The 15,272-nt window shown below is 34.8% G+C and overlaps 1 protein-coding gene across 2 annotated transcripts; it reads right to left on the minus strand.

Moving 5' to 3' along the window:
• Positions 1-2,347: 2,347 nt before the first annotated feature.
• LOC115992120 (trihelix transcription factor ASIL2-like) lies at positions 2,348-8,265 on the minus strand. 2 transcript variants are annotated; one of them, XM_031116189.1, is made up of 2 exons: positions 6,945-8,259; positions 2,348-2,662 (listed from the first exon to the last, which is right to left on the minus strand). In XM_031116189.1, the coding sequence occupies exons 1-2, from the start codon at positions 7,894-7,896 to the stop codon at positions 2,649-2,651; spliced, it is 966 nt and encodes a 321-aa protein (XP_030972049.1). In that variant the 5' UTR covers positions 7,897-8,259; the 3' UTR covers positions 2,348-2,648. The 2 variants fall into 2 exon arrangements, with proteins under 2 accessions (XP_030972049.1, XP_030972048.1); XM_031116188.1 differs by having other exon boundaries at positions 2,379-2,683; positions 6,945-8,265.
• Between the last annotated feature and the right edge of the window lie 7,007 nt (positions 8,266-15,272).

Raw genomic sequence — 15,272 nt, forward strand, 5'->3', positions numbered from 1 at the left:
TTTACCATCTTATCATGTTGTACCAGATTGTGGGAATACAGATTCAAAGTTATATGTCTATGTCATCACCAAATGGATGAATAGTAATAGTTATCTTAATTGAGCTTTTTGTATATCTTATGAAACTAATTCTTTTTCCTATATAATCAAATGTGCCCTTAGTTCCTTTATGTTAGAAGATCATTCCCTCTTACTTGTGTGTGTTTATTTCTCAAGAGAAAATGTGCCCTTAGTTTTAGATCTCTTACTTTGTTCCAGCTTTAGGGTACGTTTGGTTGAGAGGATGGACAAGGGGGAGGATAAAAAAAAAAAAAAAAAGTTTTCCCTCAATGTGTGTTTGGTTGGATGGATGTAAAAGTGGAGGGATAAAAATCTCTTTTGTTTGGTAAAATAATCATAAAATATAATATGTGGGAGAGTGGACCTAAATCATAAAATATAGTTTATATAAATTTACTCTTATGCCCTTATTGCATAATCATAAAATATAATTTCTTTTTACTCATCAAATAAAAAGAAAATATTGACTATTATTAATTAAAATTAATAAAATAGAATTTATATATAATATAATATGTGGGAGAGTGGACCTAAATCTACCTTGATGACCTTAACCTGAAGAGAAGTCTTGAGAAATCCCATTCGCAGAATGGGCCTAGCCCAGGAGTCAACAAGAGGTGAATGAGCCTCTCATTAAGAAAAAACCATTTGGGACCATTACTGGGGTAATCCAAGGAATTCATCTTCCCAAGGAAGAATAATTCAACCAAGAAGCGGTCAAGTGCTTAGCCGAGGACACCCCTTTCGACTACCTTCTCCGGGAAACACATAGAAGAATGTGCAAAACCCAATGTAGTAGTCAAATCCACATTAATGAGCCCCCCCTGCCTAATGTTAGCCACATTAAATTTTGAATGGCTAGCTTAAACAATGGAAACACCTTATAAAGTCTATCTTCATAATCAAGAAATGATAGAAGAAGGGGCTAATAGGACTAGTGCCCCCTAAATCCAGCTAAGAGCTGCACTATTGGAGGAGGATGAAGGATGGCTATAAAAAGAGGAGGAGGACATCATGAAGGGGGATCCAGAAAAAACGAAGTGAAAAACAAGAGAGTGAAAGTGAGAAGAGTCTTTACTTGTATTTATCCTTTAAATCTCCTATATGTACCTCGGATGTATATAAAGTCTTTGATTTAGTGATAGTTGCCTCCAATCATCTTTTTAATCTTCTCATTGTGGATTTCTACCTCTCATTTATTAGAAATTAGTTGAGTTGATCTTAAGCTCAAGGTTAGTTCATTAGCTATTGTGTTTTTTACCCCCACATAATATATATATATATATATATATATATTAATTATTACTATTCCTTTGTACTCATTATATTATTTTCCTTTATTATTATATATGATATAATATATATGATACATTACTGGATGGAAAAAAAAGGGGGGGGGGGGGGGGGAGGGTAAAAAAACTTGGCAAAGAACAAAACCTGGACTTGTTTTTTACTTAATTCGGTAGAAAGGGCCATTTTTTAACATTATGCAATACGAAAAACACAAATTCATAAACATAAGTGTGATAACTGATAAGAAGCAACACTTAGGTGCTGTTTTTCAATCTTATACAGACTCTTGTGATATCTTATCTTCATGTTGTCTATTTGATTCTCAATTACTTGCAACCCAATTACTTATCTGGGATCACATTGTTTTTATGTCAAACGTTTTCTTGGAAAAAAATGTTTTAGAGTGAAAAGTCATTTGTTTCTGATATTTAACTACAATAAAAGAAATGATAAATATTAAAGATTTGATTGCACCAAAAATGCCCACCAATAATGTCGAGTAGGGGAGGAAAATGGTTGTGGTGACAACTGACCGATGATGACAACAGACAAGTGGTGGCTGACAAAAAGTTATTTGTGTTTTGTTTTGTTTTTTATTTCTTTATTTATTTTTTTGACCATAGAAAACATTGTTCGTCATTCAGTCCAAAAAAAAGGGAAAAAAAACTTTTGTTTACTAATATTTTCAACTGCACTAAATAAGTGAAACACAATATTTTCGAAAGGAAAGAGATATTGTCCAACTGTAATCGAGGAAGGTAGCTCTGTAATAACATGCGTATTATGGAAATGTAAATTGAGAAAAATAATTAGATTTAGGGAAATGAATTCTTGAACCGTTGAATGAACCTAACTTATTTCTTGTACTTTCTAGGCTTGCTCTATGTTCTTGCATAGAGCAGGCTTTCGTATATATATACTTCTATATATATATATATATATATATATATATATATATATATCATTCTTACTTATCAAAAAAAAAGAATGAACCTAACTTATATATAATATATAATGCAAGACAATGAAGCCAGAAAACTAGAGCAGTTTAAATTAAGAGGTTATTACAGCTAGAATCAAATATTTTTAGGCCTAGTGCAGCTGCCCAAATTAACTTTATAATAAGTAGGAAAACAAAAGGAGGCTGGGTCAAATAAAATAAGATGATTTTGGATTTAACTCTTAACAACCTCATCTGCATGCCAGTATCAGCTGGACCAATATGTACTTCGTTGAAACCATCTGTGAACTCAGGATACTACATATGCTTCCCAGGTAAAGCTGTCTTCACATGGCTAGCTGTACATGTCTGTGACAAAAGCCAATAAAACTGTTCATAAATCAATTCAGAATTAAAAGTGTGATTACCAATGCAAACCAACATTCAAGAAAACAAAGAAACTGCTTACTAGAACAATCAGGACTAGTAGGAGCAATGTATGACTTCAATTTGTTTCTTAGATAGTTTGTTATAAGCCTCATATGGGTTTCTGATTCGACAGTGACAATTTGAAGTTACAAAAGAATCCGATATGTTTAAAGATAAATCCAGAGTCTAATATGTTTAAAGATGCATGATCTTACGCAAACCTCATACCAAGATGAACACACACCATGATCTTTTTATGTCAAATAAAGATAATTATCCACGCGAGGGAGGCTACATTTTCAGCTGTCTTATTAATTTTCATTGTCCAGGATGGCATTTCCGTTCGATAACAAAGTACATAAACTAAACGAAGAATATCCCCAAGACAGGAATTCATATAAAAGACCCTACAACAATGCATGTTTTACCAAAACCTGTGGAATAGAAAAACAGATACACCGTGATATTTATCTTCCAGAATACACAATATATACAATAGGAGGTTAATATTTGGGAAAATTAATCATTCCCTTGATGCAATTCTAAAAACTAAGAAATTAAATTTCCTATCTTTGAAGTCTGTATAAATATGTAAACTATATTTATGAACCGATTGTTGTATACATTTCTGTCAAGGTCCTAGGAGCCATCAACCTCAACATGGTAGAATAACTAGAAACAGCTAAATTTTCAATTTGTTTGATGTTCTTATAGATCCTAAGCTGACGTGATAGTAAAATGCACTGCATCAGAATTTAGTCAACAACTGCTACAACAACAATAAGCTTTAGCCCCAGATTTTGGAGTTCGTAATGGATCCTCAACAAATTAGTTAGGGTTGGCCATATGTATTTAGTTTCTGCCATTCTATTCTAATTTAAGTAATACAGTCAATACTCTTGGTTACTTTCTTAATTGACATGTCATTTTTTACTACTACCATTGTTTTTCTTTTCCTCAACCTTTTTTCGTTTCTTCAACTTGAATCAACTGACTCTTTCTCAACAGTGCATTAATCACTCTTCTATGAACACGACCAAACTATTTCATGCGACTCTCCCTCATCTATGCATCAGAACTTTATCATTTTAAAAAATTCATGTAAATCAAAGAAGATGAGAGAAGTGTCGAAGACTAACTTTTGGCAAGCTCAAAAACATTTAACTCTTCCTATGAAAGGAAGGTTTTAATCTCTTCCTATTGCTCAACAAGCTCCCAATATATGTCACACACATATTAAATAACCATAACAATATAGAATGGAGACTAAAGAAGGTTGTCCATGCATTTCAAAATGCCCAACTAAATACCGTCAGGTATTGGACAGAAACAGTTGTAAAGCAAAGATCATTACAAGCTATTATCTTTATCTACATAATATAAAATCCTATTTACCATCTAAATAACATCATCAAGTTACCCACTATGCCCCAAAAAGGTACCAATGAGCTCAAGCTCAAATATCACATCCTACCAGCAAGGTGGATGAAGAGGTCATGGGTTCAAGACCTTTTGTACGTGTGTGTAATTACAGAAAACAAATCACCCTCAAAAAGGTATCATTATACTCCTAGAAATAACATGTAAATTTAAGTATGACTTTACACATCTAATATTCTACCAACATCCAAAGACCGATCAAAAAACTACAAAATCAACATATGATATTTCAATATATTCTAAACAAACAACTCTGAATCACCTAGGCCAGTTGGTGCATCTTGAAACAAATACAATATTTCTTTTCAGTAATGACTAATGAAACATACATAATACACTGGGATTATTAACCAAAAAAATGAAAAACCCTGCAATGCCAAGTACCAAAGAAGCCACCAAAGATAATGGCTCACACGCAGATGGGGTTCATAATTAAAATCTAAACAAGCTACAGATGAGCACATGATGCTTTAGTACATTCCAATTGCACAGGAATAATTGTTGCCATACCTTGTCACAGGGCCTGCAATGGGAAATTGCATTCCATGGCCAACTGAGGAAGACAACAGATAGGTTTGAGACAAAATGTGGTCTGACCAAACCTGACAAACGAAGGCCCCCCCCCCGGCCTTTATCGCCTAACATTAAATCTGTCAGAACAGGGGTAGAGCAAGACACATCATCTGATTGACCCAAACCAATGCCATTCTTGGCCCTACTTGGTCTTGGGGCACGGATACACTTGTTTGGCAGGCATTAGTGAGGTCCTTGTCATCCACAAGTAACATTACATTAAACATTACACTTCACAAAGTATGTCTTGTTATCAATAGAATTCAAAAAGAAATATTTATGCCACATCTCCCAACATGGTAGAATGTTTATCGTCTAAAGTTCCTCCATATTTGGATCTTAGTGACCCAGTCCAACCTCCAGTATACCTAGCCCCTAAAACCTTCATTTGCACTGCTATGTCTAAAGGTACGGAATATACACCTCATATAATTTATGTCCCATCTCCCAACCACATAGAATGCTAACTTATTTTTATATGAACCGACCAACTGCTATGTCAAAAGGTATGTAACATGCACCTCATATAATTCACTACATAATTTTCCCTTTTACAATAATCAGAATAAAACAGAAATATCCTAATAATATCTTCAAACATATTAGGTTGTACCAACAATCTCTTTCTACAGGCCCTTTTAACAAAAATGAATTTTTTTAATCTTGACCCAACATTTGATCTCTACACTTGGGTATTGCTTCCTCCAAAGAGTTCAAAGTTTTGCATTGTCAAAACAATGCTTTTATAAAAGATCTTATAGAGCTCCACTTGTATGCCTTTATTGTGCCATTACTACATGCAGAATAAGAGGACTTTCCAAGCTATCCATGGATACTTCTTATCAACCAGACCTTATAATTATCCATACTGACATCAAAATAATACAATTTAAATACAAGTAATAAAGAGGCAAGCAATGAAGCCAAGGGACAAAACCAATTAACCAAGCAATTACCCAGTATCTACTAGATGAAGTCAGGAACCCATCTTTCATGGTTCCATCTCAACTAAAAACAAACATAAGTAGACAGGGAAAAAACACAGCTGACAGCAATACCAACGTTCCCAAGGACTATTTCTTTTTTTTGATAGGTCCAAGGACTATTTCACCATAACATATACCATAAAATAACCACAAAGCAACTCTAATATATGGTTAAGCAACCTAGCATCATCCGGGTCACAGATAAAATCATGAACCACACCTTTTTAACACAGACAAGTCATTGAACAGAATAAACAGATTAAATTAAATTGATAGACTATTCCCATTATACCAAAACTACATGGAAACTCAGTCCAAATAATTCATCACCTTTTTTATTGGTAAATACATGCACTGATGCACAGTGACACACCCAATGGGTCTTGAACCAATGATCACACCCTCCACCTTGCAAATTCAAACCAGAAATCTTTTAATATTATCCTTAGAGCTAGTAGTAAAAGATTTCCGGGTGGGAAATCATAGGAGCTTGAGGACAATCCTTCCAGACTGTACAACTTCTTAAAAAAACCCGATTGTAACAAGTTATTCCCATTACGTATGATTTAACACCATTATCTCAAACCTCTGGCAGTAGATTCCAATCCCTAGAGTAAATTAAGCTCAAACGAGGCCCAAATTGCCAACCTACGAAGGATGTTTAACTGAAAGAATCCCTCCTGAGCATTCTCACAACAACTAACTGAATAGGAAGCCACCACATAATTACAAGGAAAAACAACAGCAATCACCCCAACACAAAGGGAAACTAAACACCTGCCCTGCAAACAACCATTAAGTATCTAATTTCAACATACATTAATCAAACATTTAATGCTTCATGGCCCTAAAGCTCAGCACTAACTCCCAAAACAAGGTAAGGCCCTCACTGATGCTGAAAAATGTAACTAAAACTGAGACCTTTCACTTCACTGACATCCATGATCGAACGCCCACAAATGCCAGAGCAATTGACACACACAATGTAATCTTAACAATTAGCCAAACAAAATTTAACACAGTGACAGCTCACCTGTTTCCTAATAAATTATAAACAGCTTCTCATCCAAACCACCAAAAATAAATCTGTTTTCATATTATTTAATCATTGTTTGAAAAATCAAAACCCACACAAAGCAATCAATTTACAATCATATCTTTATCTATAGGCATCAATATCAATCAGAAATCTATAAATTGAAGCAAGGAGCAAATCAATTTACCATTCGATCGGGAACGCTTGGCATGCTTGATCCTCTCGAGCTGAACCTGTGTGTCCATGAACATATTCATTCTCTGCACCTCCAAGTCCTTAGCGAATTGCATCCTCTGCTTCTCCAACTCCACCATTTGCCTCAGCTTCTCTCTCTCCACTCTCTCATACACTTCTCCAAACCTCTCTATCGCCCTCGCCAATCTCCTCATCCCCTCTCTCTCCACCACAACCTCTTCGCTCTCTCTCTCCTCCACATCACCCTCCTCTTCGTCGTCCTCCTCCTCCTCCTCCTCATCCTCCACATCGTCCGCCTCAGCCGCCGCGGCCGCAGCAGCCATAGCCGAGTAATTCCTCCTGAAGAACCCCTCGTCCATAGCCGGAGACGGCCTCTTCTGCGGCAAGGCGGCCACAACAGCGTTGGACGGAGACGGCGTCATCGCTTTCTTGTAATACAACGGAACCCCCACCGGAGGAGACTGAGACAACAACGGAGGATGTTGAATCTGAATCGGAACCGGAGTCGAAGAAGTCGGCTTCTTAACCGTCACATTAGATCCGATCAAAGAGTCGAGACGATCGAAGAAAATCCACGACGAAGTCAGGGTTCCGTTAGAGGAAGAAACCCTAGCCTTCTCGATCTTATACTTCTTCTTAATCGTATCGATGCGATTCTTACACTGAACGTCAGTACGGTGCGTTTTCTTGGTATGGCCATGGAGAGCATTAACGGCGTCAGCCACGTCCTGCCAGTCTTTCTGACGGAGATTCCCGCGGTTAAGCTCCATGTAACGGCGGCCCCAGGCGTCGATGAGCGTCGACGTGGCGTCCTCGCTCCAACAATCTTCGCGGACAGGTAACGGACGCGAGGACTGCGGAGTAGCAGCGTTAGGCGCAGATAAAGCTAGGGTTGGAATCGGAGGAGTCGTTGACGGCATCAGAGTGTCCGTTAAGTCGCCCATGGTGGTGGCGGCGGCGAGATATGGATGAATTTACGTTGGTGGTGGTGGTGTGTATGGAGGGTTTTTGTGGTATTGAGGAGAAAAAGGAGAAAAGAGAAGAAGGAGAGATAAGTGTTGATGCGGCGATGAGGTGTGCCGGGGGCATGAACCGTAAGAGTAGGGGTAAGGAGGAGAGAGAAAGAGAAAGAGATAGAGAGGGGGGGGTGGGATGTAATACGGTACGGTCGAGCCGTTGAGGGGTCGCCGGGGGGGGGGGGCGCGTGACGTGAGGAAGGGCGACATTGGCTAGTAGTCAGTGGCTTCAATTGTCCAATCGGCTCGGCTCGGTCCGGTCGAGCTGGCTTTTTTTTTTTTCTTTTTCTTTTTCTTTTCTGTGGGTACTTTTTTTTTTGGGGTGAATTGTTTTTGGTTTTGCTAGTGTTAGTGTTATGGCTTTTGTTTTTTGTTTGGTTGCTTTTCTTTTTCTCACTTAAACATCACTTTGTTTTGTGATGTCAACTGGCGCTGTTATGCGTGGTGTGTGGTGTGTCGGTTCACGTCACGTGGGTGAGAGACTGTAGGAGTGGGAGTTCGCTCCGTTTTGATTTATACTCTTTCCCGTTTGGCTTTTTTTTTTTTTTTTTTTTTTTTTAGCACTAGTAATATGATTATTTTACGAGAATTAGAAATGACAGGGAAACAACTTTCTTTCTTTTTTTTTTATTATAAAAAAAACTATAAATAATTAAAATAAAAAGAACACGAGATAATGAAAGTGACGTGGTATTATTATATAAGACAAAATAAAGATGTGTAACAAGTTTATTAACTGAAAATATAAATAGAAGGACGGTTAATACAAATGAAATATATTTCAAGAACTAAAATTAAAATTTTCAAATTTTAAAATGTAAAATTCAAAGAATCTCAAATTTTATGAGTATAATTTGTACTTTAACCCCCCTTTTTTTTTTATTATTATAAAGAAACAACTCTTGTGACACAACATGGTTAATTATAACCGGTAGAGAAAATATAATAAGATTGATATTAAAGTGATTGCTTACGGATGAAGTCAAAAAAGTTGTAATTGCAAAAGAATTGTTATTTTATTGAAATAATTTGTCCCTAAAAGTTAGTTAGTGTTACATCTATATCTTCTTGTTACATTTGGTCTCAAAATAAAATCCCTCACAATATTAATTTATTTTTTAAATTTTATTTCAATTGTTATATTAGTCTTTAGCTTTTAATTTTTATCAATTTAGTTCTTCATTTTGTTAAATTCAATCAATCTATTCCTCTTTTTTAAATCTATTAATAAATAAAATCATTTGAATACCTTTAAAAAATATTCTCCTTAAACAATAAGACCTAAAATATTACTCCTTAAACAATAAGATCTATTAAATTGCACATGTTATAAATATTTTCAATTAAATTTTTGTAATAAAAAATATATTTAAGCACAATGACTTGAAAAGGTATTTCATGCATTGGATAGATATATCCTCATTCTTATAATGTTTGGGTCTTACATGATTGTAAAATTCATATATTGTAAAAGGGAGGATACATATATTTGACTCATGAAATAATTATTGGCTTGATAGGTTTCTTAAATCTCACACACTGTGAAAATATAAGAAACATATATTCGATGCATGAGAATATGAGATAATTATTAGGTTAATAGGTTTCTTAAATCTTATATTTGAATGATTCTCCATTAGTTATCATTTGAGATAATTATAAGGTCAATAGGTTTCTTAAATCTTATATTTGAGTGACTCTCCATTAGTTATCATTTTCTTCTTACCAACATTTTGATCCATTCTTGTTATTCTATTGGTTTCAGTTGATAAGATCCTTCTCACTAAAGAATGGGGACTGTCCATCCATACAATTTTTTTTTTTTTTTTTTTTTAATAATCGTATAGTTGGGAGTGGGAAGATTTGAACCTTAGATGTCTCAATTGAAAATACTAGGAAGTGTCAGTTAGTTGAACTATAAGACTCTTGACATAGGAAAGCTTATCATTGTGTACATATTCTAGCACTATCTTAATGTTTCATTTTTAGATTTTTTGTAGAGCATGCTAAGTCTCTAAGGCCTTATAATTTTTCTACTTTAAGCAGATACATGAGTTAAAAGTTTGTTTTATAGATTATAGGGAAGTGGATTTGTGTTTGAAAGCTTGTTCCACATTGAAAGTTTACAATGCCTTCTGTAGTTTATAAAGTAACACAGAGAACAACCCATATAAGGTAATAAAGTGAACCTATTGACATGTAGCTTTAGAACATGCACACGCATGCACATGTGACGTGTGTCATTTGTGTGGTACACTTGACCCATTTGGCATACATGCAAGTGATCAAGATTGGATGAGATCATTACCCATAGAGGTTTTTTTTTTTTTTTTTTTTTAAGTTTTACCCATAGAAGTTATTTTCTAATACACATTCATAGTCTTACATTAAAAAATAAATAAATAAATGAATTTCGAATCAAAATTTTTCTTCATTCTTTAATTTTTTTTTTTTTAAATAAATATTTTCTAAGTTTAGATGCATACATTTGCATGTAAATATAACTGGCACAAAATTAAAGTATAATTGAAAGAATACTTGCAGAAAATTGAAGTGCATTTTAAATCTAAAGACACTTGACATCACCTCTCAACCAAAAAAAAAAAGACACATCAAAATAATAGGACAATTAAAATAACACTTTCCACAAAACTGAACTTTAATTTGAATAATTTGGATTCTTAATTGAGCTTCCATTTTAATATATTATATATGATTAAACAGCTAATGGCTAAAGAAAAATAAATGAATGAATAAAATAATTCAATTAGTTCATTAAATAAAAAAAGAATGAATAACAAATTATTAATTCATTATGTGAAAATTTCTTCTAAACTAAAACCAATAACATGGACGTCATATAAATTCTCTTTTAGGCCCTTTTTTTTTTTTTTTTTTTTTTTTTCTGAGAAAATTTTCTTTTAGGCTTAGACCAATGTATTAGTTAAATTCCCATTAAAAAATATATATAATAGTTAAACAATAACTTGGGGTTTTGGTTCCCATCAACAAAAACAAAACCCAAAAAAAAAAAAACTTGGGGTTTTAATTGGTATGCATTTTTTTCACTGACGCTTAAACTTTTGACATGAGTGTCAGTTTTAGGTTTTTTTTTTTTTTTTTTTTTCTTTGAGAATACTACGTATTAAATGATATAAAACTAATTTTTGCCATATTATTAATGATTTTAAAATATCATTAATATAATAGGTAGATAAATTCTTATTACATTATTTATGAACCAAATGATTAAGAAAAATAAATGAATAAAAACAATCCTTAGAAACAATAGCATTTATGGATTAGGCTTTTTTTTTTTTTTTTTGAGAAACAAACACACACAAGGGAGAGTGAAATGGATTTATGGATTTTGAATTAAAGCATTTCAAATCCATTACTTTAAAATTCAAAACCAAATTCAAATTCAAATTTAAGTATTGATAAGGGTAATTCCAAAAAAGGTGTTAAACTCATTCACGGAAGGTAAAGCCATTGGTCTCAAAGAACCCGTCAGCCATACTGAGCATTTAGAAAAGAAAACGACGATATTGTAAGGCCAACGAGTCCTTTTCAAAGCTGACGACTTCACCTCCAACCCGACGACATCTGTATAAGACAACTAGGACTCCTAGATAAGAAGCTGACGAAAGGAAACTGACGGGGAGAAATAAACTAGTGACGGGTCCAGCATGGCCTTGCTTAGCCTCCACGAATGAGTATATAAAGAAACATCTTGTACCTCATGGTTAACCCTAATCAAAAGGATCCCTACAAGGAAATGATCCCTCGAGATACGCATATTAATGAGGATCTTCCCTACAAGGAAAGACCCTCTCTGCCAAGAAACGGATGTCAACTTTACGCTACTATAAAAACCCCAAAACCCCAAAACCTTCACGAATCAAGGTATGCGTAATTTACCTTAGTTCTGGCACTTTAGAGTTGTGAAAGTTCTCAAACTTGACTTTCAGAGGGTATTTGACCGGTACCACACCGGCATTCTCAGCAAGGTCTTCTTTGTTTCTGTTTCGCAGGTGTTGTCTAGAGCACATGAGGACTGTGCGACTTACTGACGATTTTTGGCATCATCAAGTATTTAAACACGTCTTATGAGCATTTGGCCATTTGTATTCTCATTTTGCATTTGACAACTGTATTAGATGGGGAGCAAGGGTTTTGGCATTCATGCTTCCCCTTTTTGTTGTTGTTATTGGTTTTTTTTTTTTTTTTTTGGAAGTTCTTTTTCTTCTTGTTGCCTTGTTGGTGTTGTTTTCGCTTTTTTTATTTTTTATTTCTACTTTTTATTTTTTATAAATTGATTGGCTTGGGTTTGAAATTTTACCGTCTAGCTCGATCTTACCAGTCGAGCTATAATTTCGTCTAAAATGAAGCCGCAGACTCAATCCACAAGATTTTGAATTGCGTGTGGAAAATGGTAGAATGGACCATATGAAGCTTCTGGTTTCCCCCCTTTGTTTGTTTTTTTCAACACCAAACAGGAGTGTTCATATGTCCTAAAAGTAGCAGGTGACGGGTTTAACAAAACTTCATTCGACTCACCCAATCCAGCGGAAAAATATACTTGCATCTTGTCTTTATTTTATGTAAGCTATCTCTTAGCAGATTAGATAACATCTTGAGAAAGTTGGCAACCTACTAATCTAGCAAGTTTTACCAAATAACATAAGCATGGATAAAAGTTTGTAAAATAACAATTATATATAAACCCACATACACACAATCAGAACCCAGTTATAACACACGGATAACATCAAAGAGAAAAACCCGAATAAAGAGCGTAGAAACTTCTCCACAGCCTCACCATTGAAAACGATCCTCTAAAACTAGGGGTGTCAAATGGGTGGGTTTAGGTGGGCATAATTGGGTTAGGTATAAAAAACTCATTTACTCATTAAAATGAATTTAACTAATTGTATCTAACTCAAATCCAACCCAAACCAATTATTATGGGTAAACCCCAACTCACCCAATTACCCAATTATCAAAATTACCAAAATACCATTAAAATGAAAACTCCAACACTTTCTTAGATTCCCTTTTCCCTCTTTAACTTTCCTGAGAAAATTCCAATCTCTTTGATCATTTTTTTTTCATGGTACTTGTAGAAAATCTAGTCAATTAAGCTCATCTACAACTACTTTCACTTTCATATGATCTAAGTGATTTTTTTTTTTTTTTTTTTTAATTCTAATAAGTTAAAAAAAAAAAAAAAATTTAGTGCTTTCAATTTACTTCTAAAAATCTGTTTGATTGCTGAGAAAATTGAGGGAAGAAAGAACAAAAAATCAAAATCTGGAAATTTTTTTTTTTCTTGTACAATTATTGTCATTTGATCTAATTTGAATTATTTCACTTTCTTCAAGTTTCATGCTCGCATTTTCTTGGGAACCAAACAAAAAATAAACAAAATCAACAAAAAAAAAAAAATCAAAATCAAAATCAATATCGAACCGTTTCAGTTCGCTTGAGAGGGAAAGTCTCCTTGAAGAAAAGCTCGGCGGATTTGAAGGTCTAAATGACAGCGGTTTCGGTAATGGAGGCAGCTTTAATAGCAACAGGAAAATTCCTTGGAGACTTGAAATTGCAAAAGTGCCGATCACGCGCTTGCGGCGTTTTTCGGTCACATGCAATTCAGCGATATGTTTTTGATGCTTGGACAGGTGGATCGCTCAATCGCTTGCTATGAAGAAAGGCTTAAGATCTAGATCGAAGCCTTGGGTGACACTGATCCACGCGTCGGTGAAACTTGCAGGTTTGAATTTTCGTGCTTTTCATTTGCTAAATGTAGATCAGATTGCTATAGAGAAATGTGTTTGTTGTGTCTCATTGTTCTCTGTGAGAGCTAGAGAGAGAAAGAGAGAGAGCAAGCGAGAGGAGAGAGAGAAGTGTTTGGAGGCCAAGAAAATGAAGGAAAATGAAAACACTGAAACGTTTGGGTTTTTTTTTTTTTTTTTTTGAAGGGCTGGGTTGAATTTGGGTATATTGTTTTTGGGTTAAATGGGCCTCAATGAGTTTTTAGTTAAAACCCAATAATCACTGGGTCTAATTGGGTTGATGTCCATTTAACCCAACTAATAATTGGGTGAGTTTGGATTCAATTAGAATGGGTGGATTTGGGTGGGCAAATGGGTTTAAACTTACTTTGCCACCCCTGTCTAAAACTATCTAAAAGAGACAGTTACAACTTGCAATACATATTACACACAAAACCTTCTAAGTCTAGTAGTAACTATGTACTCAAGTCCTAAGCTCCTACTCGCAACAAAATCCACAAGTCCTTTTTCTATCCTAGCTAGCTCCCGGATCCATAATTGAGCTCTAATTGCAATCTCCAAGTCTCCTTGGCTATTGTGTGGTGACTCCAATAATTCAAAAAACTCCAATCAATACTCACACCTCAGAGGTAGTGATGGTGTGGTGTGATGGTCTTAATCTCCTAAATATAGCTATTTTGAGAGGGAGAGACTAGAGAGATGATAGTGTTTGATTCTTCATTTTTTTTTTTTTTTTTTTGGGGTTTTCTCTCAATCTACAAATGAGAACTAGAGTTTAATTTCATGGAAAATGAGGTATGTATAAGCTAGGCAAAAGGTATGTAGAACATGGAAAATGAGGTTAGTAACTGAATTCTCTCTAGTTTCAACCATTTCACTTGATTGAGTGTTTTGTGACATTGTTGCCTCAAATGCTTTTCAAAAACCACTCGTGTGCCATTTCACTAGACAACATCTCCATTTTCGCTCAACCAAAATGCCAACTTGTACAACTCCAATTAGGGGTGTGCAAAAAACTGAAACAACCAATCAAAACCGGCCGAACCGTGTTCAAAATTTCAGTTTGGTTTCGTTCGGTTTCGATTTGGTTTGGTTTCGGTTTCCCATTTCTTGAAATCGAAAAATTCAGTTTCGGTTTCAGTGGCAAGTATTCATGCACCGAACCAGCTAAAACCGAATTGAAATAAACATATAATTTATATTATATTTTATATTTATATGGGCCTTATGAATATATTAGGCAAACTTGGGTTTGGCATTTGGGCTTGGCCTTGCCAAAATTACTCAAGCCCACTTCCCATTAGATAAGTTAGATTAACTAACTAAAATTAAACTAATTAACTAAAATTAATTAAGTTAAATAGAAACTAATTGCAAAAAAAGAAAATAGAAACCCTACCCTTACCCTACCTACCCCACTTTCACTTACACACCTCCATCACTCCCTCCCGCCTCCATCACTCTCTCTCACACAGAGCCTCCATCACTCCCTCTCACACACACTAGCCT

Source organism: Quercus lobata, chromosome 5 (genome assembly GCF_001633185.2).
Source record: "Quercus lobata isolate SW786 chromosome 5, ValleyOak3.0 Primary Assembly, whole genome shotgun sequence".
In the NCBI taxonomy this organism is placed as follows: Eukaryota; Viridiplantae; Streptophyta; class Magnoliopsida; order Fagales; family Fagaceae; genus Quercus; species Quercus lobata.

Excerpts from the sequence above, each read along its gene's own strand:
- LOC115992120 (XM_031116188.1), bottom strand. The coding sequence starts at position 7,896 with ATGGGCGACTTAACGGACACTCTGATGCCGTCAACGACTCCTCCGATT. Across the intron at positions 2,684-6,944 it reads CAAGCGTTCCCGATCGAATG|TTTTATTGGCTTTTGTCACA; the intron begins GTAAATTGATTT and ends ATTTATGAACAG.